Source organism: Cyprinus carpio, chromosome B4, assembly GCF_018340385.1.
Source record: "Cyprinus carpio isolate SPL01 chromosome B4, ASM1834038v1, whole genome shotgun sequence".
In the NCBI taxonomy this organism is placed as follows: domain Eukaryota; kingdom Metazoa; phylum Chordata; class Actinopteri; order Cypriniformes; family Cyprinidae; genus Cyprinus; species Cyprinus carpio.
In genome coordinates, this window is record NC_056600.1 from 6,615,817 (window position 1) to 6,643,524 (window position 27,708).

Sequence of the window (27,708 nt, forward strand, 5' to 3'; positions counted from 1 at the left end):
AATTAAAGCTGTTAGCGCTGATATCATATCTGAACAGCTGATAGGCAGGGATGTCACTGCAGTGCATATTCCCTCTTTCTGTGATGCAAATATTTGAATCGATTGCACAAAATCATAGCCTTCCATTCATCACAGGCCCATGACAGCAGGTTTGTTAACATTATATATATTGGGGGACTCAAGAGTCCTTCTCAATATTCACACAATAGCAGTCAATCAACATGGCTTGTTCAAATATAGATTTGTAAACTTTGTCTAAATTTGTCTTTCTCTCATTCACATCAACATTTGGTTACATCCTTATATGAAAATATCTTAATGGTTGTGACTAATATTATTCTAAATGAATAAATTAAGTTATTATTAAAATAGATCATATTTAAACATAAAATAAGAATTTATATACAAATATACAGTGACGGTGAACAAAAAGAACAAAAAAAAACATGAAAAAAAAATGAAACCCACAAACAAATAAGTTACCCGCGGACTACAAATCCCGTTAAACCGGTCACCCTGAAACTCGGTCACGTGACTTATCCGCGCATTCTGATTGGCCCCTCTGCCCTCACGCGAGGGGCGTCACATTGAAACGCAACGATATCCAGAAAATCCAGACAGGTTGAGTCAGTCACAGTCAGTCAGTCTGCTCTGCTGAATTCGCAGCGCCCCTCCGACATAAAAACACGCTTGAAGGACAACCGCTTACAGCTTACGCAGACAGGTGAGCAAAAACCCGACACCCCCATGTAGTCGTTAGAGTATATTTAAGGGTGTTTCTGACTGTATTTCTGCGCTAATTAAGTTGTTTGTGTCAGTATTGCTAGCTTACTACGTTAGCTCCCGTTGCTACGCTGCCTGGAACGGTCCGTCTGGTGTTTTCCATCTTTTTTCTTAACGAGAATTTGATTTTAAACGATTTAATAGATCGGTATCTTATCATAGACGCGTCTAAAAGCTTCCGAAGAACGTTATGAACCTGAAGAAAGAAAGTACATGGTCTAAACCCTGTGTATTAGTCACTTTCAGACTTGTTTGTGTCAGTCTCTGAGAGGTGAGTGTGTCCACTGATGGGGCTTTTGTTTGAAGTTTTCATGCTTGTCTTGTGTTTTTCCAAGTTTTCACGCCTTTAAAGAGTTCTGTCCGAGTTTCACGACGATAGAAGATGTTGTTTTTGTTTGGGTTGTAAACAAAGCAGCTTCGATTTAAAGAAACAGTTCACCAAATAAAACATTCTGTCATCCTTTACTCACCCACATGTTTTTGCAAATCCGAATGAGTTTCTGTCTTCCTAAAAACATAAAAAGAGATGTTAGGCAGGATGATGACCTTAGTCACCAATCACTTTGAGTTCATGTTTTTCCAAACACAGAGAAAGTGAATGTTGATGGTGAAGATGCTGTCATCATCCCTAACATCTCCTTTTGTGTTTTGAGGAAGGCAGAAAGTCATACAAGTTTGGAAAAACGTGAGGATGAGTAAATGATGATGAACTTGTAATTTCTGGGTGAGCAAACCTTTTAAATAACGGGGTTGAACTGGTAGAGATCAAATGATAATGGACATTAGTGGAGGCGTTTTTTTTAATATAGTTGCAATGGAAAAAAATTGTAAGCATTCCACTTGTCGTCTATGTTAAGCGTCAAAGCGTGAAAGTGTTTGACAGCTTGCTGTTGATCTTATTGACTTGTCATCACCGCAGGCATTTCTGACCTAGTTTTTCCCTCTCATGAGTACACAAGGTTCTTCTCATTTTTTACATTTTTGTGAGGATGAATTCCCTCAGTCCACTTCATTATTTCAGATCCCCTTCAATGTCATATTGCTGCCCAGTCACATGGTAGGTAGAGATAGACGTTAATATTTTACAAACTCAACTGATATTTCTTCTTTTTAGTGTAAATTGATTTTTTATTATTATTGTTATCATTTGATTATTTCTGTTTATTGATAAATGCTATAACAATGTTATTCCCATGCAAAGTAACTTGTTTTGTTTGTATAATTACTCCATTTTAAAAAAATAATAAATAATAAGCTGGGTTTTTTTAAGTGATACAGCAATTAGTTTACAGTTCAACAACCGAAAATGTCTTTTTCATAAAACAACTTTCTGATAAAAAAAAAAAATCTTAATTCATGTGTTTTTATTGTTGTGATGTAATGATCACTTAGTTATTACTGTATCAAAAAGCAAAAATAAAACTTTTTTTGCATACACATTATGAAACATTTTAAAAAGAATCTGTATTGAATTGGTCATTAAAAGTAATATCAGTTGATCACTACTGTTGCAACTAGCAGGCAGCATGTTATTATTATTACCATCTTCCTAACTCTCTGTGTTTTTTGTAGCAAGGTGAAGCCCTGTGTGCCGCACTTTTGATATATGTTCCAGGACATCTAGTCATATTGAAATAAATTGGCTATCATGGGACAGAAGTCTTGCCCCAAGCCAGTTGTACTTCCAAATAACTGGCAGCCCCTCTCTCATGCAGGGGATGAATGCTAAATATAACAGAGTAGTTGATCTCTACTACTAAAAAGTGCATTAGCTTTTTTTGGTTGTTGGCAAGGGACCCTAAACAGTGTCTCAGTGGCTATAAATAGAGCCTGTGCTTGTCAAAGCTGCCTGCCATCAGGCAAGTGTCTTAGACCAAACACTTGCCATTTCAAATTGACTTTGCCTGTCTGTGTGTCAGGAAAGTGACAGGCACTCTTTACAGTCCTCTCATTGGCAATCGGTCCATATTGCATTCATACACCTGACTTGTGGACTGAAATATTTACAGAAAAGAGGTAGTGTTCACTTGAGTTGCAGATGTTTTAAAATGTTGTTGATGTTGATGTTTTGCAATTTTTTTTATTTATTTATTTTATGTATTTTATTTGATATTTTACTTTACTTTTAATAACAAATACAAATGTGTCTAAAAACTGACAATTAAAAAAAAAAGGTTATTATACCATTATTTTTTACTTATTTAGTTTTGCATTATTTGTACATTATTATTATTTATTTATTTATTTATTTGCAAATACCTACATTAAACTACTCTTCTTAAAAAAATTGTTGTTTTGTTGGTTTTTTTTTCTGCTTTTTTTTTTAATAAAACAATTCACCACAACACGGGCTCGTCGTTCTTCATACGTCACTTATTACATGTCACATCCAAGATTATATCATCGCGCTAATCAGGATCTGGCTAATTCGGTTCTTCAAACGCACCTGTTGTTGATGAATAGTATGGTTGGATTGAGTTATAGCTGCAGTCGGTAACTTTTGGGGCTCGCGTCTGGCGGAAGAACATTGTAGCCGGAGCTACTTCTCTCTGTTTACATCTATGGCGAGTCACGCAGGTACTGTGCTACTCTGCAGCGTTGCCGACCCCAACCAGACTAAAATAGTCTGAATATAAACACTTATTATAGGTGTACCGTAGTGTTTCAGGATAAGACAAAAAGACGGTTTGGAAAATGGATTCATGATGTACTCGCTCATTATATATATTTTTTACATTTTCAACACAAAACAACACTGTCCCACAACCCCACCCTTAAAGGACCACACCCCTGTTTATATTGGAGAGAAGTAGCTCCGGATACAATGTTCTTCCACCAGACGCGAGCCCCAAAAGTTACCGACTGCAGCTTTATCTGAGATAATTGCGCGTTCATGGGTTGGTTTAAAAGGGGCTATGTATTGATACGCGAAACCACGATCAGCAATGCAGCGATTGGCTAGCGGCAAGACGGCAACCTAATGACATCATATAATTTAAAAAAAACACCTGACGAAAAACTTGACAAATTTCTGGACTTTTATAAGGAAACAGCCAAATGAGCAAAACTAAATGTTATAATAAATAAATGAAATGTGCACCATTCTTATTTTATTTTAATTTACGTGATTCCCAATTATTTATATTCACGATTTCTAATATTTGTACAGACGGTGCATTTTTATTTCAATGTAGTAATTAGCAATTCATTTAATTTTATATTTGAACAGATTTGTTACGTGACAGCATTAATTAAAGTTTCTTAAGGGTCAAGATCATGTTATCTGCATTTCCTGCGCTCCTTCAAGCCACTCCCATAATAACTGTCAGCACTCAAATTAATGCACGGCTACATTATCTGTATAGCATGTATTTAAGACTCGAATATAATTATGAAGTAATAATTTTATGACGAATAAATCTTTCAGTGAGTAAAACTGGCTGTGTTAAAGACTACATAATGTTGTTATATTATCTTTAAATAATTTTTTTAATTATTATTATTTTAAATTATTGTCCCTGGATCAGTAGGATGCTCTTATAATAAAGTAGTGATGGTAGCGGGCGGATTTTAAGTATCAATTCTGCTAAAAAAGATGCAATCTAATCCTGTTTACATGAAATAAGCCTGCTCCCGAGCAGGTTTAAGTTTACAGACCTGTTGCTATGACCGCAACTCCAGGATGAGCTTCGAAGAATCAAACTATCCAAGATCATGCCAAATCATCAACAATCAAATCCAGCTAACTGAGTTAGCGACGTACGAAGAACGGGACCCTGATATTAAAGAACAAATAAACTATTAAGAGAAAACTGTTAATGTCAGTCAAACCGATTATCGGTCCATCTCTATTATAGTATCAGCAGTAATTGTGGGTCTCTGCAGTGGGTAAAGACACCTTATCAGAGAGGCTGATTGTGTGTCATTGATCGACAAAGCAAACATCTTTTAAATGTCAAGGGAGCCACTCAACTCCTGAAAATCTTCATTGATTTGGTTTAGCTTGGCTTGTGGTAGGTATGAGAGCATAAACTGTTTAAAACCAAAATATGATGCACTGTGCGGCACATCAGCATGTCATTCCTCACTTCCCATAATCTGAACAAGGTGGGATGAAGTTGCCAAGACGACCGTCTCCACTGTGGCTCATCCTGTTTGTGTGGATAATGTACTGGAAAGCTGCTCAGTAATCCATGTCATTTTGCCTTAGTCTATTCATTCTGACAACAGCAATTTCTTTAGTCCATTATCTATGGTGAATTGGAGGTTTAGGCAAAGTGCTCCGTTTTGACCTTGGTCATACTGGTTTGCACATGAGTTGGACCTCTGTCAAAGCAAATGAAGCATTTGACAATCTGGTATGTCCGTGGCACATGGTCAGGTGTGAAGGACATGTTAAATTTATTTCTGCATCATGACTTGTAGTTATTATTATTCAAGTAGTGATGCACCAAAAATTCTTGGCTATAATCAAAAATATATTAGTCTGATTTAGCATTGGAAGGGCTGAGGATGCAGTTCATTTATTTTTAAACTCGGGTGAATGTCACAATTTTTTTATATATATATACAGATTAGTTGTTGGATTTTCCTCTTTGACTCTCTCACAAAAGGGCCTCTTCCTCTCTGACAGAAGTTCAGTGCTGCGCTAGTGGTCAGCTCTGGTCTCATGACCGAAAAATGGCACACAAAGGCACCTCTAACTCCTTTTCTCACTTGCTTACCCAGTCACATGACACACACACACAAACAACTGGCTCCAACAACTGCTTTTGTTTGGGTTTCTCCATTCCCTCACTTGTTTTGCTTTAGACATTTTTTCTTCAGTCAGTAATCCTCAGGAAAATCAGATGTTTTAGCTGTGTGTTTATGTGTCTTGTAGGGACATGTTAGTTAGCACCAGAGAGGTTTCTTTGAATATTGCTGCAGTGGGACGCTGAACAAAATAAAAGTAAAAGGTAGCAAAATCACAAAGATTTGTTTTTGTGTTCTATCTCGCTCGCTTTCTGAAAATCAGAATTAGGCTCCCACTGTCAGTGAAATATCAGATATTGTGAAACTCTGATTTTTCCAGCCCGGGGTCTTGAAACTTTTATCTTCTGTTAATATTTAAAATTATTTATTTATACATGTTAAAATATTAAATAATTTTCTATATGTAATTAAATGGTAAATATTTAATTATTAGTATATAAAAAAAAAAATAACATTTTTTTAATTTAATATTTTGTATCTTTTTTTTTTAAATAATATTTTAATATACTAAAGTTCTTATAACAAATGTAATAAAATCTAAATAACTCTTTGAGTGCAGTCACTATATATATATTTTTTAAGTTACTTAATCACATACAGCGTGAAGACTTAAGTTGATTTGGACTTAAGTTGATCTTGAGACTCGATCGATTTTGTGTGTGTGTGAGAAAATATTAACATAAATGGAATTCTCAAGCATTGGCTACACACAATCTGAGTCACATGCATGTTATCATCATATACGTGATTAACTGAGTTGGCAAAGATCTGTGGCATTCCTGAGGTTCATCTGCTGCCAAAACATAAAAGCTATGCTACAATTCTGTGAATCAACACTTTTACTTTGAATTTGCGTTTGTGACCTTCTGTAAACTGAGAGGTGGCTCCTGTATAGCTTTTCACGTGTCTATCATAATGCAAGTGTTTCTCTGACCAATTTAGTCATCAAGTGATGGTATAGCATGCAACATCATATCTTGCAGCTTATGTATTTGTCCATCTGTAGGTGTGGTATAGACTGTGTTCTTGCATATGTGTCTGTCTCAGTCTCTCCCCTTACATCCCCACTCTTGAACAACGGCTGATTCTGCAAAGAACATCCAGGGTTAAGTAGGCTTTGTTCCATGGACAAGGAGACCACGACACACAACTTAGTAATGTAGCCTTACTTGCTCTGATTGCTGTTCCTCTTTTGCATCTTGCAGTTGGCCTCATGAAATGCTTTCTTCCCATTTCTAGAGAGTTTTCCAGCAGTCAGAGAGCGTGGATGTATGCATTTTTAGGTTCTGGAGAAGGTACACTGGATCTAAGTGATAGTGTCTGGAGTTGTAGAAAGAGAGAGATGTAGTTTTAAGTCTGGTGTCACGGATCAGCGACACTCTCTCAGGTGTTCTTTGACAGTTCTTGCAGTGCCAGCATGAAGACTGCCATCCTTCGAGAATGAAACTTGTCTTTGCAGATATGGAATCGCTGACAAATTCCCGAGCTATGACAATTTAGAGCTGAAAACACAGAAAAGTCAGCTTGTGGTGTTGGTCAGCTGTTTGAGTGGCAGAGCAAAATCAATTTCAAATGTCATTTCTTTCTTTTTTTTTTCCCCCCCTGCTTCCCTTTACTCCCTGGTAAGCACTTTTGCTAGCTGGTGTCTCAATTGATTTCTTTCTTTCTCAGTATCGTTTCTGCAGAAAAAGTCTAAGCTACACAATGGAAATTGACTACCTGCTTCTTTGGAAGTGTATTTTGCTCATGAATAGATTGTACCCAATATCTATATGAGTGTGTTTGATCTTTGTTCCCAGGAACACTGCTAGACACTTTGTTCACACTGCACAAAAATCCAATCCGCTTTTTATATCTGATCTTTCTGCAAAATAATTTCTCAAGTGTTGAAATCAGATCTGTTTGTTCAGCTTGTGTAATCAATATTCAGTGTATTTATCTTTTGATCGATACAGTATAGATGTATGTGTCCACATGATGCCAAGAGACTCATACGAAAACAACTGCTCACGTCTATCAAGAAAACTCGATGCCATGCTGAACAAAGTTGCTTACAAAGTGCATGAGAACATAAGCTACTCCGATGACGCTGACTTGTTCACTTATTCACTGCATAGTCTGCTATTTGAGTATTGAGTGAGTGAAGATGTATTTGAACGCACCTGTTAGAAACAATGCTGCGTTTTTTTCCTACCAAAATAAAAGCTTAATGGTTTACCATTTAAAGAACTAAAAATATAGTATTGCTGTTTTATCTGAGAAAAATCTTTTTTTACCCAAATTGTATAGCTGTACTGAATGATAAAAAAATTACTTGCAATTTGTTCTGACTGTTCAAAATGAGACTCTTCAAAAATCAGATGTAATCATTTCATACGACGTGTATGCAGCTTTATCCATCAGATTGCTTTTTTGTAATCTTAACTTCAGAAAAACACAAGTTGTTTGCAAGGCAAGACTCAACAGCTGTAGGATTGCATACGAATATGACACTCATGTGGGAGTTAAATGATGCCAGAGCCATTGAGCAGCCATTTATTAACTGAACATAATGAATGAGCTGATAATTAACCGATAATGACTTGTTGGCTCCTCCCCACCCTCTGAATGGATGGATGGATGGATGGATGGATAGATGTATGCAGACATTGAAACTGCTTGTATCAGTTTTCTCCTCAGGCACAACAGTCCTGAACTGCAGGCCAAGGAAGCAAAAGGGGTCAGTTTCACACTCCAGTGTGTCACATGATACCAGAATGGTTTGTGACACCAGAGAATGCACAGAACTTGTGAAGAAGAGGGCATCATCTTGTTTTTTGCCAAACTGGACACAGACCACCTTGCAATTAGAGTCTCTAACTGAATCTGATTTCCTGGCTTGTGAACTAACAGCTGTTGCCGCACTTTTCATTTACAAAAGCAGTGAAAATCTAAGCAGACGGATGCTGTCAGTTTCACAGCTGTGGCTGTGAAGCCTCTCGCTTCTGTGAGCTTGGCAGACTGCTCAAGGCTTGCAGCTGATACCAACTCAAATTAAATGCACTTCAGACTGGCAGAGAGCGTTTGAAGGAGAGGGCTGATTTCAGTTATCGGTCAAATGCTGTATATGTGGCACAATAACTGGGTTAATCTGTATTTTTTCAGAATGCGGATGTAGATTGCTAAGAGATCCTGATTAGCCTTGTTAAAATATTCTCTTTTTATCATTTAATGCTTAAGCTTTGGACACCAGATTAGCTTTTTATCATGACTTGAGATATTTAGCGACACTGGACCTCAGGTGACCGGTTTTAACTCAAGTGCCCTTGTGTGGTGCGAGTACCCTGGCAGGACCGCAGGGGTTGCAACATCTGATTGCTACAGTCAGGATGAAAGTATTGCATTTTTAGCTTGGATTAAGGCAATGTCGTTTCTTGCACAGATGTTTTTGACCCACTACTAATAGGCAGCATCACTGATTTCAAAACCTGTTGTGAAACAGGATTTATTAACTTCTCTGTAGTTTTATTGAGTTCTTCTTACTCCGTTCATAGAAAGCCCATTCAGCCGTTACGCCTATGTAATTTAACATCACAGCTGACCAGATGCATAACTTCTCAATCGTTGCAGTCACATGTATTTAACTGCCATCTAACCCCATATTTAAGCAAGCAGAAGTAAATGGGCATTGATTGGAGCCAGTTTATGTTTAGCTGCTGCTGTTTCAGAGCATATGATTTGGCAAATGTATGATTGTTAATTACAGCTATATCAAGTAACAAGCCACTTGTGCTAATTAAGGAAACATAATGAATGTGGGTTTATGTAGACTACCATTCAAAAGTTTGGGTTCAGTAAGATTATTATATCTTTTACAGTCTATTATATTTAATGTGATTGCTTATGTTTTTACCAGGTCCATCAGCGAGTCTCGTGTTCTGCTGTGAATCCACAGAGGACAGTTTTGGAGTTGAGCACCCTCTCTGTCCAGTGTGGTCCAGCGGCATTAAGAAAGAGCAGCAGCAACAGCAAGCAAGCTGGACAGTGGGGAGGTGAGGGAGGACGAGGGCGCTGCCTTTGTCTTGAGACACAGAGTCTGTACCAGCAGCGATACTACTGACCCCAACCACACATCCACCTCAGAAGGCCAGGACACCATGAGTGCCAGCGCAGGTCACAGATCGGAAGGCCCCGCACATAACGGGGTGAGTGCAGAACCACAGAGTCCATTACTATTTACTAATGAAACTGGTTAGCTTTTATCAGACTTGATCAACCATCCTGCTCCCTAGATATTGGCATTGACTTAAAAGACATAATGGGCAACCACCGCTCCTGTTTGTTATGGGTGTGGGACATAATAAAGCGCAAAGCTAGAGGTAGTGCATGAAGCTTCCTTAACCTTGGTAAAAGGTTAGCAGTTTAATCAAATACACCAATAAGTTAGATATTAATAGCATAGTCCTGTGACAAGTAATGCAGTTCATTAGCCTGACTAACCATTTTAATGGTTTGTAGCAACTTGGCACATTAGAAAATTCATTTGATGTGCCGTCACAGGTGTTTGCTTGTAGGCCCTTTCACAAAGCCTCATCTGATCCGATTTAATATGTTTAGTATAAAAGTGTATAAACCATAAATTGCTGTTATCTAAAGCAAAGAACACAGAAACCTGCATTTAAGACACATTGAAATGCATGTATTTAGTATTATAGGATCACAAGTAGCTTATACTGGTTGCTTATAAATAATTCTCACTCAATAAGATAAGTGCACTCACTTGAGAACTCAATGAACTGTTAATAAAAGCTAATGAACTATTAATGGATGCTTTACAGTGACTGCACACACTCTAATCTGCATCTGTAGTCCATTATGGTCCTAGAGACCAACAGATTCATCATTTGAGGTGTGGCATATAGGAGAACTGCATAGAGATCATGTACCTGAGCGTTATTTGTTTTTGTGAGCTATAATTACTCATCACAGTTCAGTATCGACAAAGTCTTTTAGTCTCAGAGGAGTCTGTACAGGCTCAATAGTTTGTCAAAGGATCTATGGAGCAATCCCGATTGGTTTAGATGAGGATTATAGGAATATGCTTAGGGAGAAAGAGACGGTTACATTCAAATGGCTGAGTTGATATTTTCCTGTTCATTTGGTTTGATATTGCTTTGTTTATATACCTTGCCCAGTTTTGAATAATTCTTATCTACATCTCTACATCAGCTACATGTAACACTGATATGCAGATAGCTCTAACAGTGTTAGGAGTTTTAAAGAGGACTCTCTTTGTGTTTGCATGAGCTGTCCACCTCTGTTATTTGCATGCCTTCAACACAAATACACACAATGGTTGTGTATTGTGTAATCTGACTCAGGCAACATTTGTGTCAGTCATTGTGAGCCACGTGGCGGTTGGCTGCCGAGGCTGTGGCGTGGTGTGGTCAGACAGGGCAGGTGTAAAACTATCCCATCCCTAGAGCAGACACCCTACTGGCTTTTCGGGTTAAGGTAGATCCACGACAACATAGCCAGGCTGATGAAATTTTAAACAGTCATCAGGACACAGTAATAGACACTGTTCTGTTCTGTTTCATGTTTCTGGTGGATGTGGTTGAGTTTTGGTGTCAATTTAGGACTACCATTTTTGTACAACAGAGAGAAATCCGTTTTAAATTTAATGAGCGTTTAATTGGATCATATGTCCATCAATACACAGGAGAGACTATGGCATGTGAGCAGACCTGGAAAATGAGAATCAACTATTTTCCCTCGAGTATGCCATAATTGTCCTGGTTCACAGAACCAGCTGTAGATTTTAAACCTTTTTGCATAAAATTAGTATGTTTTTTTCCCCCCTTTCTATTTGAAAATGTCTTAGTCATTCACAGAGGATGCATTTTTACACTCCATATTTTCTTTAAATGTTGGTCAGTGTAAAAATTTGCAAGACCAATTACTGGACCAATCAGAATAATCTGGTGGTGGGATAAGCATATTTAAAAATTGGAAATGAAGTTTATTATAATATTTCTACTCCTCTGAGAAATGTATTTTATTCTGTTGATACCCATTAAAGATTTTTTTTATCAGGTTTATTTAAAATTTAGTTTGAGTTTTTTTTTCTTTTTTAAAATGAATAACTTGAGGAGTTTTTTTTTTTTTTTGCCATAAAAATAGCCAAAGAAGGCTTTAAACAAAAAAATACACAAACAGCATGGGATGTAAATTAATATGCATATAAATGCATCTTATTAGTCAGTTCCACCTTGCTGTTTTAAGTCTAGAATGTATCATGAGTGACCGGTCCCATACTTCTCTGAAGAAATGTTCTACATTCCTTATATGTTTATATTTTGACTTGCTGCTAAAAAAACATTGGTTTAACATGGAATGCAGTGGGCCATACGCTGAGCCTATCTCTTCCACTTATCAAAGCATGCTCTAAAGCTCACTACACTAGTACAAATTCACCTGTAAACTAGGTTATAGGTCACAAAACAACTACTAAACACACCTGCTTTCATGTAAGGCATAAAGATGCTACAATAGATGGTTCTCTCATATTTAAGTTTTAAGTAAAGCTGCAGTGTTAGGGTTGCATTGAGAAATTGATCTCCAGGTGCTACTGTTCTTAATGAGATAGGGTGAATTTCATCTGTTTGCTTTATGCTCTTTGGTATTCTAAAGGTAACAGGTTGATTTCCTCAAATCCGCAGCTCTACCTTGGTGCTATGGCAACAGTCTAGTTAGATGATTGGTTTTTGTATGGCAACAGCAGGAAGACTGGAGATCTATCAGCTACACAAGGTCAATTTTTAACCAGGAACTACTTGATTCTATTGATTGGAAGACTAAGCTATTTTTTATTTTTTTTTCCTAATAAAGGGGGTAAAGTTGAACATCCGTCAGTCTAATCACTCTTATGGGATGATGTCATGTGTGACTTCTTGCCAGAGTATGAACTCAGCCATCTGGTGAACTAAAAACTGTTTAACTCTTCAGATGTACGACCCTGATAACTCAGTCTCACCACACACAGTCAGAACTTCCTCTGGTGCTTTCCAGTTTGTGGTATTTCTTCTTCTTCTTCTTCTTTCTAATCAGTGACACATTTTATTTTACCATTAACGTATAGCCTAATTGCACTTAATTTCTGAGAAAGCCAAACTAAAGGAGTGCATTTGCCAAATGATCTCAATTAAAGTTTAAATGTCTCGTAATATCTGTCTTCCCAAACTGTTGAGTTCCTTACCAATTACTTGTATTTGTTATTAATGTTTTGGTCAACAAAGTAACCAGTGCTCTTGTAATTAGTTTGATCTTTCCCTTGTTTCTCTTTCTGGAACTCAGGAAGGGAGATATTTTTGGATAAAGAGCATTATTAATTCCAGCTTCCTGTCCCTCTAGGGATTCGGTTGAAAAATCTGTTTTTAAGTTGTGTGTCTGTGTGCACATGAAGCGAGAGTTTGAGTGAGCGCGTCAGCATCACATGTGTGCGGCAACACTGGCGCTGGGGTTAGTCTGTATAAAGGTCAGTTCCCGATTGAGCAAGAAACTGTGCCTCCACACCTCCAAAAAACCTCTCCAAACCTATCAAAGAAAACACTTTCAAACTGGTTAAAGGAAGGAGAAGATTAAGAAGAATAGATGGCCTTGGGTCCCCCGACTCTGTGGTTTTAAACATGGCCTTAAGAGCCTGGTAAGGAGAGCATGGAGACAGAATGGCACTAACAGTAGGATTCCTAGCAAAAGACAGAGGTGGTGGAAAATTATTCCTGTGGGACAGTGTCTCCCTGGACAGTCTTGCTCTCATAAGGGGTTTCTTTCTAAGTGGTGCTTGTTACAGTAACCTGAGAGCATGGATTGCACAAAAGTTTTGTGAGTATCCAGGCACTGTATATTAGGCCAATCTTATTGTAACAAAGGTTATCTATGTGTGTAGCATTTAAGAAGGATAAAAAAGAAAACATAAGATTCTGTTGTTGTTCTCTGTACACTCTGTACAGCCATGTGATGTATTTTTCTGCTAGCCTTAAATGATTGTTATCAGACACAAATAGTGCTGGTCAAACCTGCTTAGCTGGATTGCATTCGGCTTTCAACGAACCAAGGACAAATGTTGTTTTTCAGGACAAATCTGTGTTTCAGGCTGTTAGCTCAGCTGACATAAAGTTGATCAAAAGAGACAGCAGACATTTATAACATTACAAAAGATTTCTGTTTCAAATAAATGCTGTTCTTTTGAACTTTTAAAATACATTTGAACATTTTAAAATACATTTTTAAATTGTAATATTCTACAGTGTTGGGAATTAACTAGTTCTATGTAACGGTGGTAGTTACATAATTTTAATAACAAAATAAATGTAACTGTAATCCCAAATTGCATTGACTGCTGTAAAATACTCAGTGTTGAGTACTACTGTAAAGTTAACCCTTCCTGGTTTAAATGTCTGGAAATGATTAAGAGTGGAAAACATTTGTTAGAAATGTATAAAAGTAATCAATTGTAATCACTTACATTACTTGTAAGTACCTGAAATACTTATATTACTTATTACATTAGATAACTTGTAATCTGTAACCTCTTGCAATTCCTAAGTAGCCTTCCAAACACTGTCCACAGTATTACTGTTTTTACTGTGTTTTTGATGCATCCTTGTTGAGCATAAGAGACTTCCTTCTAAAACATTAACAAACATCCTAACAGCCCCAAACTTTTGAATGTTAGTTTTTATGGTAGCATCTGACCATCGCTTAGCTTATCATATGAACATATACTTTGGAGGAATGTGAGGGGAGGTAAATTACTTTTAGATGTAATAAAATGTTCTGGTTCAGAGATACGTAGGTGTTGTAGCTGAACTCTTGTAGCCTCTGAACTGTACTAAATGAGACACATGGCCCTCCCACTGAGACTGTGCCATTCCAGGGGCTAGCAACAGGATGTTCCCAGCAATCCAGGAATTGAAATGCACAGAGTCATATCCCTGTCAGACCCTTGCTACTTTGCCAAACCTCAGATTCTGTTGTTTGTCACTGAAAACGTGCCCCTCGCTCTCAAAATGTCTCATAAGGTCTTTCAAAGTCACCTAAAGCCCCTTTCACACTTCACGTTGGACCCGGGTCGCCTTCTGTGTGAACGCAAACACGTCCCGGGATTGATCCCGGGCTGGGGACCTAGTAACATTGTCGGGTTCAGTCCCGGAACGAGCGCTGTGTAAACAAAAGCCAGAACTAATGCCGCGTCGTAGTGATGACGCACGTTATCGCGTGACTCTTTTAGCGGGTGTTTTGAAGGCAGATCAACGTTCGCGACAAAACAAATATGTGCAAACTATAACGAAGCAGAGATCAGTTAGTTCCTCACTTTCTGCGCTGACGCTGAGATCGTTCGCCAGCTTAAGTGAAAGTTAACATGCCTAGCATTTTCGACTCGTACATTACACATCACACCCTGATATCATGTGTCTTTACAAACCTTTACGGGTTGTGTGTGAACACACGCACATATTCTGGGTAATCACTGGCAGTGTGAAAGGGGCAAAATCTAGCGACCCGGGAACAATTGCCGGGACACATTACCCGTGTATTTTCCGGAGTCGCAGTGTCAAAGGGGATTTGAGTGCCGTGCATATGTGCTACATTATATTTATATTACCAGTGATGAGGTGCCAGTGTGCTTGGTGTAAATGTTTTGACGGTCTTCACACGGCTGTCTGTTGAAGTTTGAGTGGTGTGTACCATCATGACTGCTTAAACTGTTGACTTATTGAGGTCATTTAATGATGGAACATACCTTCACATGAACCTTCACACTTTGTCCTCACCAGGCCTGACGTGATAAACCGCCAAATGATTAGTCACCCATCTTCCATGAGGTTTTGTTCAAAATAGCTGTGACACATTTTGACGAGCAGTTGGTTTCTATTTTCATCCTGCTTTAACTATAACCTCCATGTTGCTGTATTAAACATCAAATTTATTCTGTCTAGATGTGATTTTTGGAAGCATTTTGCTTTCAGTGCACACGGTATGATTAATAGACGCTGTAAACTTGTGATGTTGCATGGCATCTTATTGAATCTTAATCTTATTGAAAAAGTAGAACCTTTGTTGTCAAAAATCTATCATTAACAGCAGAGCAGTTTTTAGGCTGTTCCTTTGTGGTTTTTTTGAGTACAAGGCTTGACCCAGCCCTTCTCTGTAAAGTAGCTCACATATGATCTAGGTCTAATCTGACTTCTAGACATGTACTGAAATACAATATGACCTGCTGTCCACTAGCTAATCTCACACAAGACCCCAGAGCTGCCAGAGAGCTCTGCTGGCCTCCTGCAGAGACACAATGTGTCTGATTTTCTGACAAAAATACATCTCCCATTCATTCCTATTCTGTATTTTAAAGGTTGACACAGTTTTTAAGTTGTCTGTTTAATAATTTTTTTATGAACATAATTTGTCTATTTAAGAGCAGTGTTTTTCAATAAAGTACCAAAGTAGCACATTACTTTTGCATTTGCAACAAAGTATCTGAGTTACTTTTTCAAATAAGTAATGCAACTTACTTTGTGCCCTGAGGCTTATTAATTTCACTTTTGGAGTGAAAGAGCCTTTACTGAATTTTCTTTTTTTTTGTTGTTGTTGTTGTTTTGTTATCAAAAAACAAATATGCAAGTAGCAACATAGTCCATTACTCTGCATAAAAGGTAACTAAGTACTGGAATTTGTTTTGTTTTGTTTTGTTTTGAGTAACACAATATTGTAATGCATTACTTTTAAAAGTAACTTTCCCCAATAATGCTTAAGAGTCATGTCATGGAAATTGATTCTTGATTCTTAGAAAATAAGGCAGCCAAAGTACTTTAGATGCTACTGTGCAAATCAGAGAGGCTTGGTCATGTGAAACTAATTTATAACTGTTTCAGTCCAAGAGACCTTGACTAAAATTATATATGGAATCTTTATAGTTTAACTTTGCTACATGAACTTCCCTGAACTCTAAAACTTTGATTGCATATATTCAGCAACTGTACTGCAAATGAAGCCACTGATGCATCTTGACCGTACGTGTCGCTTTATTTTCTCCATATGTGGTCTCTTGTTTCTGATCAGTGAAGGAAAAACATCACTTAAACAAAGCTTTTAAGATGCTGGCAGTGTTATTAGGTAGCAGGTGGCGGGGGTATTACAGCTGAGTCATGCTAAACCCAGCAAATCAGACAGTCTGCATGTTGTTTAGGCTCAGGTGAACATACAGAAGAGTTCGAGTGCAATGTTACATTGAAGTGTTAGATTTTTATTTACTTTTTCCATCAGGCTCTGTAATAAACCTACATGGTTGTTTTATGAGGTGTAGAGCCAATGCTTTTTCTGTATTTACTCTCCCTTTTTTCTTTACACAGAACTATACGAGTTGTCCCAGCTGTGTTCCCAGCAAACAAGCAAACAGTTTTTTTCCTCTCTCTCTGGCAGGAAAGTGATTATAGTTCTTGATGATCTCTAGAGAGGGTCATTTCATCCAACCAATCAGTGCATGCAGTGAGCATAACACTGCACTTCTCAATTACTCTGGGATTAAGGGCGGTGTGGTGTGACCAAAATCTTACATTTACAGGATGAGTCATTTTAGATCACAGTAACAACAATATATATCATAATATAGATTTTTATTGGAAATTGAGTAGAAAAATTATTTTTATATTAAATAACCATGTGGTAATGCCTATTTTTTTAATTATCCATTGAATTTTTAATTATTTAGATCATGGATGCACACAAAAAAACAAAAGCAGAAAAAAAATGTTTGTTTATTTATGTTAATAAATGGATCATTGTAATATATTTTGCATTAGAATTTTATATGTTTAATAATTTAAGTTAAATTTATTCTGGTTGACCAATTTATATACAGTTTTAAAGTGCATACCTTTATCTGGGAACGTGTTGAGTTTGAAAGCTGCAAAATTTACAAAACCACCTCTAAAATTATGGTTGCATTTCTCACGATAACACCTTTTATTTGATGTGAAGAGGTGCCATTTTTTTTCATTACAGGTCGAAGAGAGTGAGAGACCTGTTGTATGACTCTGTGTTCACGCATGCCTTTTTGAGGTGTGCACACCAATGGCTTGTTTGGGATTGATTTTAGGGTGTGTTTAAGTATTCATGTGGTGACCTAAGATGACAACCATTGCTATGGAGCTCATATCATTTCACACCCTGTTCTCCTGAACATTCTTAAACTGGAAAATGAACTACAACATATGCTCACAACAGCAGTTTGAATCTGCTTACAAAAACACACACTTAAATGCTTGCTTTAGAAGTGTGTACAAGATTCATTTGTTTCATTTGCTTCTTTATAGGCCTTTTAAGCCCAGTAAGAGCACTATATGGAGCCCTTTTTAGGCATAAAGTAGAAAGGGTGATACATTTTGAATATCTCAGCATTAGGGTGAAACTGGTAGACACCACACATTTTATTATAAACACATACAATTGTAATGAGCGCAAACCGAACACAGTCAGCCTTACAGTGTGCTGTCTTGTTGGCAGGCATCAGAAGTAGGTTATTCATGCATTATAGATCCAGTTCTGGTCCTGCACGGCTCCTCTTGTTGACAAGACAGACACACTGTTAGCTGATCTGCCTTTTAACCGTGACCTCTCTGTTCACAGGTTTACTTGTTCATGGAAGTGTCCCAGATTTTGCTTGTTAGATGGATAGTTTGTCAGGTGAAAATATATTTAGGACTCTTGGGAGTCTATTTCACTGCATTGCACAATACCTGGTTCATCTCTTTCACACTCAAAACATTGTCAGGAACATAATGACCTTTAACCCTACAACTACACCTGTATTTGATTTGTAATATTTACTGATGTCCAGACATTGTTTTTTTTATTTCTGATCTCATAATTCTAAGGATTAAACTTAATTTACATGATTGGCCTTCTGATTTTTGCCTGATTATATTATCTGCCTGGCATAGATTTATACTATAGTATGTTATAGTGATGTTCTCATCTCTATAATAGTGAATTTGTAGTCAATTAATTTCAAATATTAATTGTTGTTTTGATATTGTTTAATATACAGAATAGCACAGACAAATAATCCCCTTTGCAACAGTAATTAAAAAAATAAAAAACATTATATAAATGGTTAAAACTAATTGGTTAAACTGGAGTGAATGACAAATATTCAAAACAATATTTAAAACGTAATATACTCCAAAATATACAAAGTACAAAGACTATACATGTACATGTATATTATTTTAATTGGTAAATGTCACATTTGATCCATTCATCAATTTTACAAGGCCTGTGTGAAGAATTGCCTTATTTGATGCAAAAATGTAGTTCGTCTTTCTGCTAATCTATGGATGTTGAATAGCTAAACTCAAGGTTGAATAAGTTTAGAAACCACTGAAGCATGTCTATTTATGGACCTGCCTTAAAGCGCTGCCGGGCTGAAGCAAAAAGTAGGGGCAAGAACGCAAGCATCTGCTTCTGATTTTATTGACTGACTGCACCTAATTACAGAGTAAAAGAAATGTGGTTCAGATGCATTCGCTGTTGAATCTTGTCTTCTGTCGTGTGTTTGTGGTTACACTGTCAGAACGGCACTGAACATACTGCAGTAGGACCCCTGCTGGCTGTCCACTGGAAGTGATGCTGACGCTCCAGCTCAGGGCCTTCAAGGTCACCTACATTCGTGCCTCTGCTCCAGTCTTACCTTATTCTGTTGAGGACAACCTCCAGCTGTGTGTGTGTGTTTCTCAGTATCAGCCTGAGGAAAGAGGAGGGGGCTATTCTCAAAGCTGCTAGGGAATTAGTACCACGCTAATGCCATGTCAACACTGATTACTGAGATACTGATTGTCCCACTGGCCAAGTCTGATCTGCTTAAGAGAGGCTTGTCAACCTGAACTACTAAACAACACCTCACACTTTCACCCCCTGCAACCCTTTCTCCTTCTGTCTTATCTGTTTGTCCAACAGTTTGCCACAGGTTTGCTACAAGGCAAAGCCGACTTGATATTTATTCAAGGCAGGCTGCTTTGGGAAAGCCTGTGTGTGTGTGTTTATATATCTGAGCAGTGGCAGTACCGGAGAGAGAGTTCTTTCTGATACTGTTATTAGTTTGTGTTAGTGATGTTTGCACACGCATCCTAGTGTGTTCAACATTATATGTTTGATAGATGAGCATATAAGCCTCTTGGGGACGATCTTTATGCCCCCCCCCAAGCACTGATTGTTGGTATAAGCACATGCTGTGTGCAAAAGATAAATTGGAGCGAGTCAGCAGGGCTTTGCTTCCAACACACAAAGCGCTGAGAACATGCCATAAGCAAGGTCATACCGATCAATGCAGTATTAATTAAATTGACTGTGTGTATTAGAGAGAGTACTTGAATGACCTTTTATATGGTCTGGGAGTTTGTGATGTCCCGGTTGACTGGGTGTTTGGGTCAGGATGGTTGACTAGTCATCCATTGAGTTTACCTACATTTATTTTCTTTCTTTTTTTTAAATCATTAATTGAAATATTTTTGAATATTTCAGTGCAATATTTATAGAGATGCATCTTTACCTTATTATAAAATGTAATAAATAATAAATATAAAACAATAAGCAAACTTCTTTGTATTTATAATACTAATAAAAAATACTTTTGTATATAATAATTATATATATTATTTTACAAACTCTTTCTCTCTTTTTTTATATTCTACATACAAAATTCTCGCTCTTTTATATACAATATATATTTAACAAACTATATACATCTATCTCTCTCTCTAAAATATACAAACACACAATAAGATATAAATAGATATTACAAACACAAAATGCATAGATGATGAAGTTTAGAAATAATATATACACTGTGCCAGATTATGCTGAAACCTGACAACTTTGTGTTTGTTTGCAGTGTCTCTTTGCGAGGAGGGTGGTACATGAAAAGGAAAAGGAAACAACAGAAAGAGAAGAGGAAGAAGAGGATAAGAGCTCTGATGAAGGCCTTCTGCTACAGGCGCACCATGCCATGGAGAGGATGGAGGAGTTTGTGCACAAGGTCAGACTCAGAAGTTCATCTCTCATGCACACATTTGTTTCACAGCTCTGTAAACACAGATGTGCATTATCATTGAGTTTATATGTCGAGGCTCATATGGTGAGATGAAACACAAGACATCAGCACACCTGACCCGAGCCGAGTGCTCACAGCTGCTTTTACATGAACACGCCACAGTCCACCAATGCGGAAAACATCCCTGCCAAACCAGACGCCCATCTCCTGGCTCCAGCAGCCTCTCATCTCAATCTTGTATTGAGAGTCTGCCATATGCAGAGGAACAGGAACAGGAACTGAAAGCCGTCCTTTGTAACATGCGCTGCAATGCTGAGCCCTATAAACCAGCTCAAGTTTAGTTTGCTTTTTGAGCCCCTTCTGCTTTAATGGCTCTTTCCTTCCTCTACTCTCTCCCCCATCTGGGGAAGAAGCCAAAGCTCTCTGTGTCGAAGAGCAAACAGTCCAAGATCCAATCAGTGCCATTTACTATCAGCACTTGGGTACAGAATCTTGAAAAGAACACATCTAGGAAGATTTTAAAACACATCCTGACAGATGACCGAAAGGCACGCCATGGAGTCGATCAAACAACCTGACCTAGTTTCAGTTGTTTTATTTATTTAAAATTATGTCCAAATACACACAGAGCTAGGAGCTGTTCTCTCAGCAGATACGGCACATTCATGGCCTCTTTGCCTTCGGCTGTAGTCACTGCATGTGTTGTACTTATAGGTGTAATCCTGTGGTCATGCCTGTGACTGGTATGATTGCACGGGAGTGGTTTTCATCAGAATGATTTGGCAGAATGCTGCTAAGAAACTGCAAAGCTTCTTCCCAGCACTGTTACCACAGCTGGTAAAGAGAAACCAGACAACCTAGTTTTAAGAAAACCACACAAGAAAAAAAAATCCAGATTCAGTTATATATTATTTGTCTTTCTTCCATCTTATGAAAGGAACAGTCTACACAATTGTGCATATGAAACCGCTTTAGTTGAGGGTGGAATATTTCACCCAAAAATAAAAATGTACTTAATATTTATTCACCCTCAGGCCACCCAGGATGAGTTTTTTTCATCTGAACATAATTGGATAAATTTAGCATTGGATCACTTGCTCACCAATGGATGGATCCTCAGCAGTGAATGGGTGCCGTCAGAATCAGATTCCGAACAGCTGATAAAAACATCACAATAATACACAAGTAAAGCCATTCACTGCAGAGGATTATCTGGTGAGCAAGTAATGTAATGCTAAATTTCTTCAAATCTGTTCCAACAGATGAGTACATTTTCAGCAAATTTTTATTTTTCGGTCAACTATTCCATTAAACTGCACTTGTTTTTATTCAGGTGGCTTGCTATACATTTCAACTTGCTTTGCTGGATTCACAGGTTCTTGCTTAACCTTGACATTAGTTGACTTGTGCTGCTGTGCTGAAAATGCAGTGTATACTTGTACATGCAATAATACACAAGCTTTGTGCTAACATACTTCTGTAGAGCATGTTTTGAGCCTAAGAATTATTTCTGGTTCTCTGTATGTCATTTTTCCTGTGCCTTAACTCATAATTACTGTAATACTTATCTCTTGCTCTCAACTCCTCTCACATACACAGATGGACTATGTAATTACTTTCTGAAGTCAAATGAAAGGGCTTTTCTCATGCCAACTTGTAATGCTGACCTGAGCTTGGCGTAATGATATGTCAAAGAATGGCCAGATATGTCATCTTTTGAAAACCGCAGGGTTGCTTTTGAGATCTTACAGTGATTCTTTTAATTTGGTGTCTTAGATGTGGGAGGGCAGATGGCGTGTCATTCCACACGATGTCCTCCCTGACTGGCTGAAGGATAATGATTTCCTGTTGCATGGGCACCGGCCGCCCATGCCCTCCTTCAGAGCATGTTTCAAGAGCATCTTCAGAATCCATACAGAAACAGGCAACATTTGGACACATCTTTTAGGTAAAACATGCTTACAAAACATTCACAATGTGTTAAAACACGTATTTATTTATTTTACTTTTAAAATTTGAATTCTATATTTATATTTAAATTAAATATAAAATAAAAAATAATTAATTACATTTTGATTAAATAAGAACAAAAACTACTCCAATGTTTAAACAATTATATTTAACATCAAATTTAGATTTATTTTAGATATTTATCATTTACATAATAAAAAATAAATATATAATAAATAGAAATACACAAATATAAATGTTTATAATAAAAAAAAATTATTTAAATTAAATGGAAACAAAAGAACTACATCAGAACAGTAAACGTTCATTTTATGCATGCTGTACTGCCACCTAGTGGAGAAATGTAGTCATTCTTCACATTACATTGAATGTAGAGGCTGTAGGGTATAAGAGGTATAATGTAGCTGCACAAGGTCATGTTAAACATAATAGACTGTGGGTCTAGGTAATGGTATTGATCGTGAGGTGAGATCGTAATGTGCAGCTATTGATCTTCTGCACCTGTGGACTCGTGGTGTGACTGAGCCATAATGGACAAAACAGATGTTTGATGTTGATCTACTAGTAACCGCTAAGCTTGCTTGAGTTCAGTTTGATTTCGATTTTACTCTTTGTACATTTATTGATTTATTGCATTGACCTGTAGAGAGCAAGGGCCTATGTATAACTGACTAAATGATGATTAGCATTTATATGAGTATTTAGATTTAACTCTAACCAGTATTTCCCTTGTGTCTACAGGCTGCCTGTTCTTTCTCTGTCTGGGCATTGTGTATATGTTCAGGCCCAATATGTCGTTTGTGGCCCCGTTCCAGGAGAAGATTGTCATCGGCGCATTCTTCCTGGGGGCCATTCTCTGCCTGTCCTTCTCCTGGCTCTTTCACACAGTCTACTGCCACTCGGAGGGAGTGTCCCGTGTCTTCTCAAAGTAAGCACCTGCAACACTCACTGTATTTTATATATATTTTTATTGGAAGGTAATTTGTAACTTGAATGTGCGAGGCTTCCAGTTATTTTTAGCTGTATAAAACAGCTTATGCTGCTTGATATTGCTAACTGGTATTTCTTATATTATTTTAATGTATTATTTTAATTATAAACACACTGGTTTATAGGGCAAATAGTTTTACCGTTTACTGCATTTTGTTGTTCTTCTAGTTATTTACCTATTGTGGCTAATGAATCTGAAGTCTCGCGCATTCACAGAAAATAGCATATTTCCACGTTGCAAAATAAGGTGGATCGTATTACCAACTATTAGGAAACTTTAAACTGTGGGTGACACTTTACTATAAGATTCAGTACTTTAATATTAATTGATGCACTAGGATCAGTTTATGGCATATATTAATCTTGAGTAATGTTACTTAATAGGTGTAGTTCTTTTTAGTTCAAAACATCTGTTAATGTGTATTATGTTAATATATTTATTTTAACTTTTTAAAACTAATCTATATGTAAACATTAAGCAAGATTAATTCTGTGAAATTTAGTTAAATTGCTCTAAGTTGATTATATTTAAAAATGTTTTAAGTAAATGTGAATTAATTTTTTAATTAATAAATAATTTTTATTGAAATTGATACTTTTTAATTTAAATCATTAAATTTGTATATATTAAAAAATTATTTTTTTTATAAATCATTCACTTATTTAATGTAGATTTTTCTCATAACTTCCTTTCTCTCACAGGTTAGACTACTCAGGCATTGCGTTCCTGATCATGGGCAGTTTTGTACCTTGGCTGTATTACTCTTTTTACTGCTCGCCTCAGCCCTGTTTCATATACCTGATAGTGGTGTGTATCCTGGGGATCGCTGCCATCACAGTCTCGCAGTGTGATTTCTTCGCCACGCCACAGTACCGTGGAGTCAGGGCTGGTAAGACATTGTCTCTCACTGTTCAGGACAAATGTTTGATGTTTTGCCCCGTGTCAGTGGTGGGTCATAAATCTCTGCTTGCGCATGGTGCTTAACAAGTCTAGAAATGTCTTGTAGTGCAATATAAATAGTTAAAAGAGTACCTGTCCTGTCTTCTTTGTTTCAGGTGTGTTTGTGGGTCTGGGCCTCAGTGGCGTCATCCCCACGCTGCACTTTATGATCAGTGAGGGCTTCCTGAGGGCCACCACCATGGGTCAGATGGGCTGGCTGTTCCTCATGGCCGTCCTGTACATCACCGGAGCCTGCCTGTACGCCGCACGCATCCCAGAGAGATTCTTCCCTGGCAAGTGTGACATCTGGGTGAGTCGATGTCCTGGAATTCATACACAGAATTCACAATCCACGCTAGCCTCTCAATACATTTCAACTCTAATCCGAACCTTGTCATTATTTTGCAGTTCCACTCCCATCAGCTGTTCCATATCCTGGTGGTAGCAGGTGCTTTTGTGCACTTCCACGGTGTGTCCAACCTGCAGGAGTTTCGTTACACAGCCGGCGGAGGCTGTGCAGAGGAGGGTGGCGTGTGAGCCCCGTGTCCTGCGGTGCTTGAAACGCACCACTAGAGGGAGACAACGTTCCTCTTACCTCTGCCACCAACAAGTGTTCCTCCTGCCCATGAGGGGCAAACCTAAGAGGACAACACTGAACGACAAAGATACCCACCTTTATTATTTTTCGTATTATTTTTCTCTTTCCGTTTTTGGTTTGTTCTCTGTTTTGCCCCCTTAAATAAAATGCATCATGGGATAAGGTGGACACAGGTTGAGGATGGCAGTTTGTGTTTCCTAAGATCATACATTGAGAAAGAAGAGCTTTTTGACTTGGTCTATTGCTGTTTGATGGTCTATTGCTGATTTTTCTTTGTACAAGAAAAAACGTTAAACACAAAAAAAAAAAAAAAAAAAAAAAAAAAAAGCAAATGTGTGACCGTTTCTTGGGGTGGGCAGTTAGCCATTTTAAACTTTTTTTTTTTTTCTTTTCATGTAAATAAGATTTCTAATATTCGGGTTATATAGATTTGTACGAAAATAAAGTTAAGAAAAAGTTTTTAAAAAAATACATCATTATCATTATATGTTTTAACGGAGGTAAAAGAGAGAACGTGGGGAAGAGACCTGTGTGGTCTCGAGTCGGAAGTGGCCAACCAGACGCCTCGGTGTTCTGTTATCCTAAGCACAGCAAGAGCTAAAAACACACCTGTAGGCCAGTGGGACGCCCTGCACACGATAGAGCCGCCAGGATTTAGCACTCACGTACTCCGCAGGCCTTCATATCGCTGTCAGTGCTGTTTCCTTCCACACAGAAGGCCTGTTTTCCATCTTCTGATTTTTCTCTCTCTCTGTTCTTGTTTTAGTTATCTTTGTGAATCTTAACTCAACCTGGTTTGGAAAAAAAAAAAATCATACTCGAGCAGTCCAAGGATGCATTTGTTGTGTAATGTTCTGTGTTCATCATCTGTACGTGATATAATTTATTAAAGAGTTTTCATGGAAACATTACAACAAGCTGTAATAGTCCACATTTAAACATGAGCAATGTTTGTGTTCTCAGAGATTTTTACATGCATTGATATTTATTTTAATTTTAAAATAAATTAAAAAATTTAACTTTCATGACAGTTGTGGTTTGTTTTTCTTTACTTGCTACTGAGGTTCATTTTTGCACACCAAGTTAAAGGTTTAAATCAGTTGCAACATTTAATTCACAATTATAATAGATATTTTACTAGTTCTACACTCTCAAAAGTGTAGAAGTCTACTACCTTTCACATTACAGTTCATGGTAGTACAGTCACTTTAACAATTTCCTGTTGCTAAAGTAATTAGTCACATGACATTTGCAGTTCTGGTGATTGGCACAAAGCAATCCGAAAAACTGATAATAAAGGTCCTGCTAACGAGTTGTACAGTTATGACTCAAGTAGCCTAACTAAACACAAGTAGATACGTTGTACCTACATCACTTTTACACAACCTATAAAATGAATGCATGGCATCTAACAAATAACTTGCATAAAGCAAAGTAATTTGTTTTACATAGTTTTCATATAAGCGCTGCCATTTAATATTAAAGAATGACATTTAATTTTGACATGCCCATTCCAATGTAACATCTGGTAATTACATTATTCCTGACTCCAAATAATTACACAGAGCATCACTATTGAAATGAACATGAATTACAACTTTCTAGGTATTCTAAATCTTAAAACAAACACATACTAAAAGCAGTGTTTCTACTATTTGGTCATCCTATTAAATGGCTTATAGTTGTCTTTCTCAGAACATTAAGAGGGCATTTTAAAATCAAGAAAATTATATCAGTTATTAGATTTCAGTCACGGGATTCAAATGGTTCACACTGTCCTAAAGCTACGCACAGACCCTCTAGTAATACACTCCAATGTGAACAGTGTAAGTAAATGACAAATACTGTACCAAGCTAAGCTGGTAGGATGCTGGCATTCAACTGCACTCATGCAGGTTCAGACTCAATAAACAGACACTTTTAAAGTTGCTTTGCGTAAGAATACATCTACTAAATACAAACTTTGGCTGCTAGGGAGAAGGTGAATGAGAATAGTGGGAATTTAACCACACATATTGCTTGCATTTTGTTTCATCTCCCACCAGCCTACAACAATACAACTCCTTAGCAGCCAAAGTTGGTATTTATGAAACGTTTGCACATCTTAAAAGACATTTAGAATGAAATGCACTGTTAGCAATGATGGAAAGTGCATCTGAATGCACATTTTCCCTGAAAATAAACTTTTTTTGCAGTGATACTGTGATACAGTGAACGTGTTCTAGGAACTGGGTTCAAACTGCATTGTGTAGATAAAAAGCAAATTCATTGTAAAACTATGAATCACAAGACCATTTTAACAACTACATCATTACTAGACAAATTCATTATTTTGTGTATTCCCGTCCACGTTTACACGTTCAAAACGACCACGTTGACGCGAAAAGCAATGAGGTTTGCGTCCAGTGTCTTTCGCTCCGCCCTTTTCTCCTTATATGGTATAGAACGCACCCAACGTTCTACGCTTATGTAAACAAACAGAATTTTTCACGTGCGCGGCAGATTCGAATAAGGAGGACAACATTTTACTGAAAACATAACAAAATCAACGTTTTTATGCACGGAAAGCAGTCGAATCACTTC

The 27,708-nt window shown here is 37.4% G+C and overlaps 1 protein-coding gene across 1 annotated transcript; it reads left to right on the forward strand.

The window, feature by feature from the left end:
• The first annotated feature begins 568 nt into the window (after positions 1-568).
• Positions 569-26,150, forward strand: LOC109071180 (adiponectin receptor protein 2-like). The gene is made up of 8 exons (XM_042721747.1): positions 569-724; positions 9,434-9,722; positions 20,468-20,611; positions 22,403-22,574; positions 23,339-23,525; positions 24,290-24,477; positions 24,644-24,837; positions 24,936-26,150. The coding sequence occupies exons 2-8, from the start codon at positions 9,675-9,677 to the stop codon at positions 25,062-25,064; spliced, it is 1,062 nt and encodes a 353-aa protein (XP_042577681.1). The 5' UTR covers positions 569-724; positions 9,434-9,674; the 3' UTR covers positions 25,065-26,150.
• The last annotated feature ends 1,558 nt before the right edge of the window (positions 26,151-27,708 follow it).

Coding starts and splice junctions, on each gene's coding strand:
- LOC109071180 (XM_042721747.1), top strand. CDS start 9,675: ATGAGTGCCAGCGCAGGTCACAGATCGGAAGGCCCCGCACATAACGGG. Junction 22,575..23,338: donor CATTTGGACACATCTTTTAG/GTAAAACATGCT, acceptor TTGTGTCTACAG/GCTGCCTGTTCTTTCTCTGT. Junction 23,526..24,289: donor GTGTCCCGTGTCTTCTCAAA/GTAAGCACCTGC, acceptor TTTCTCTCACAG/GTTAGACTACTCAGGCATTG.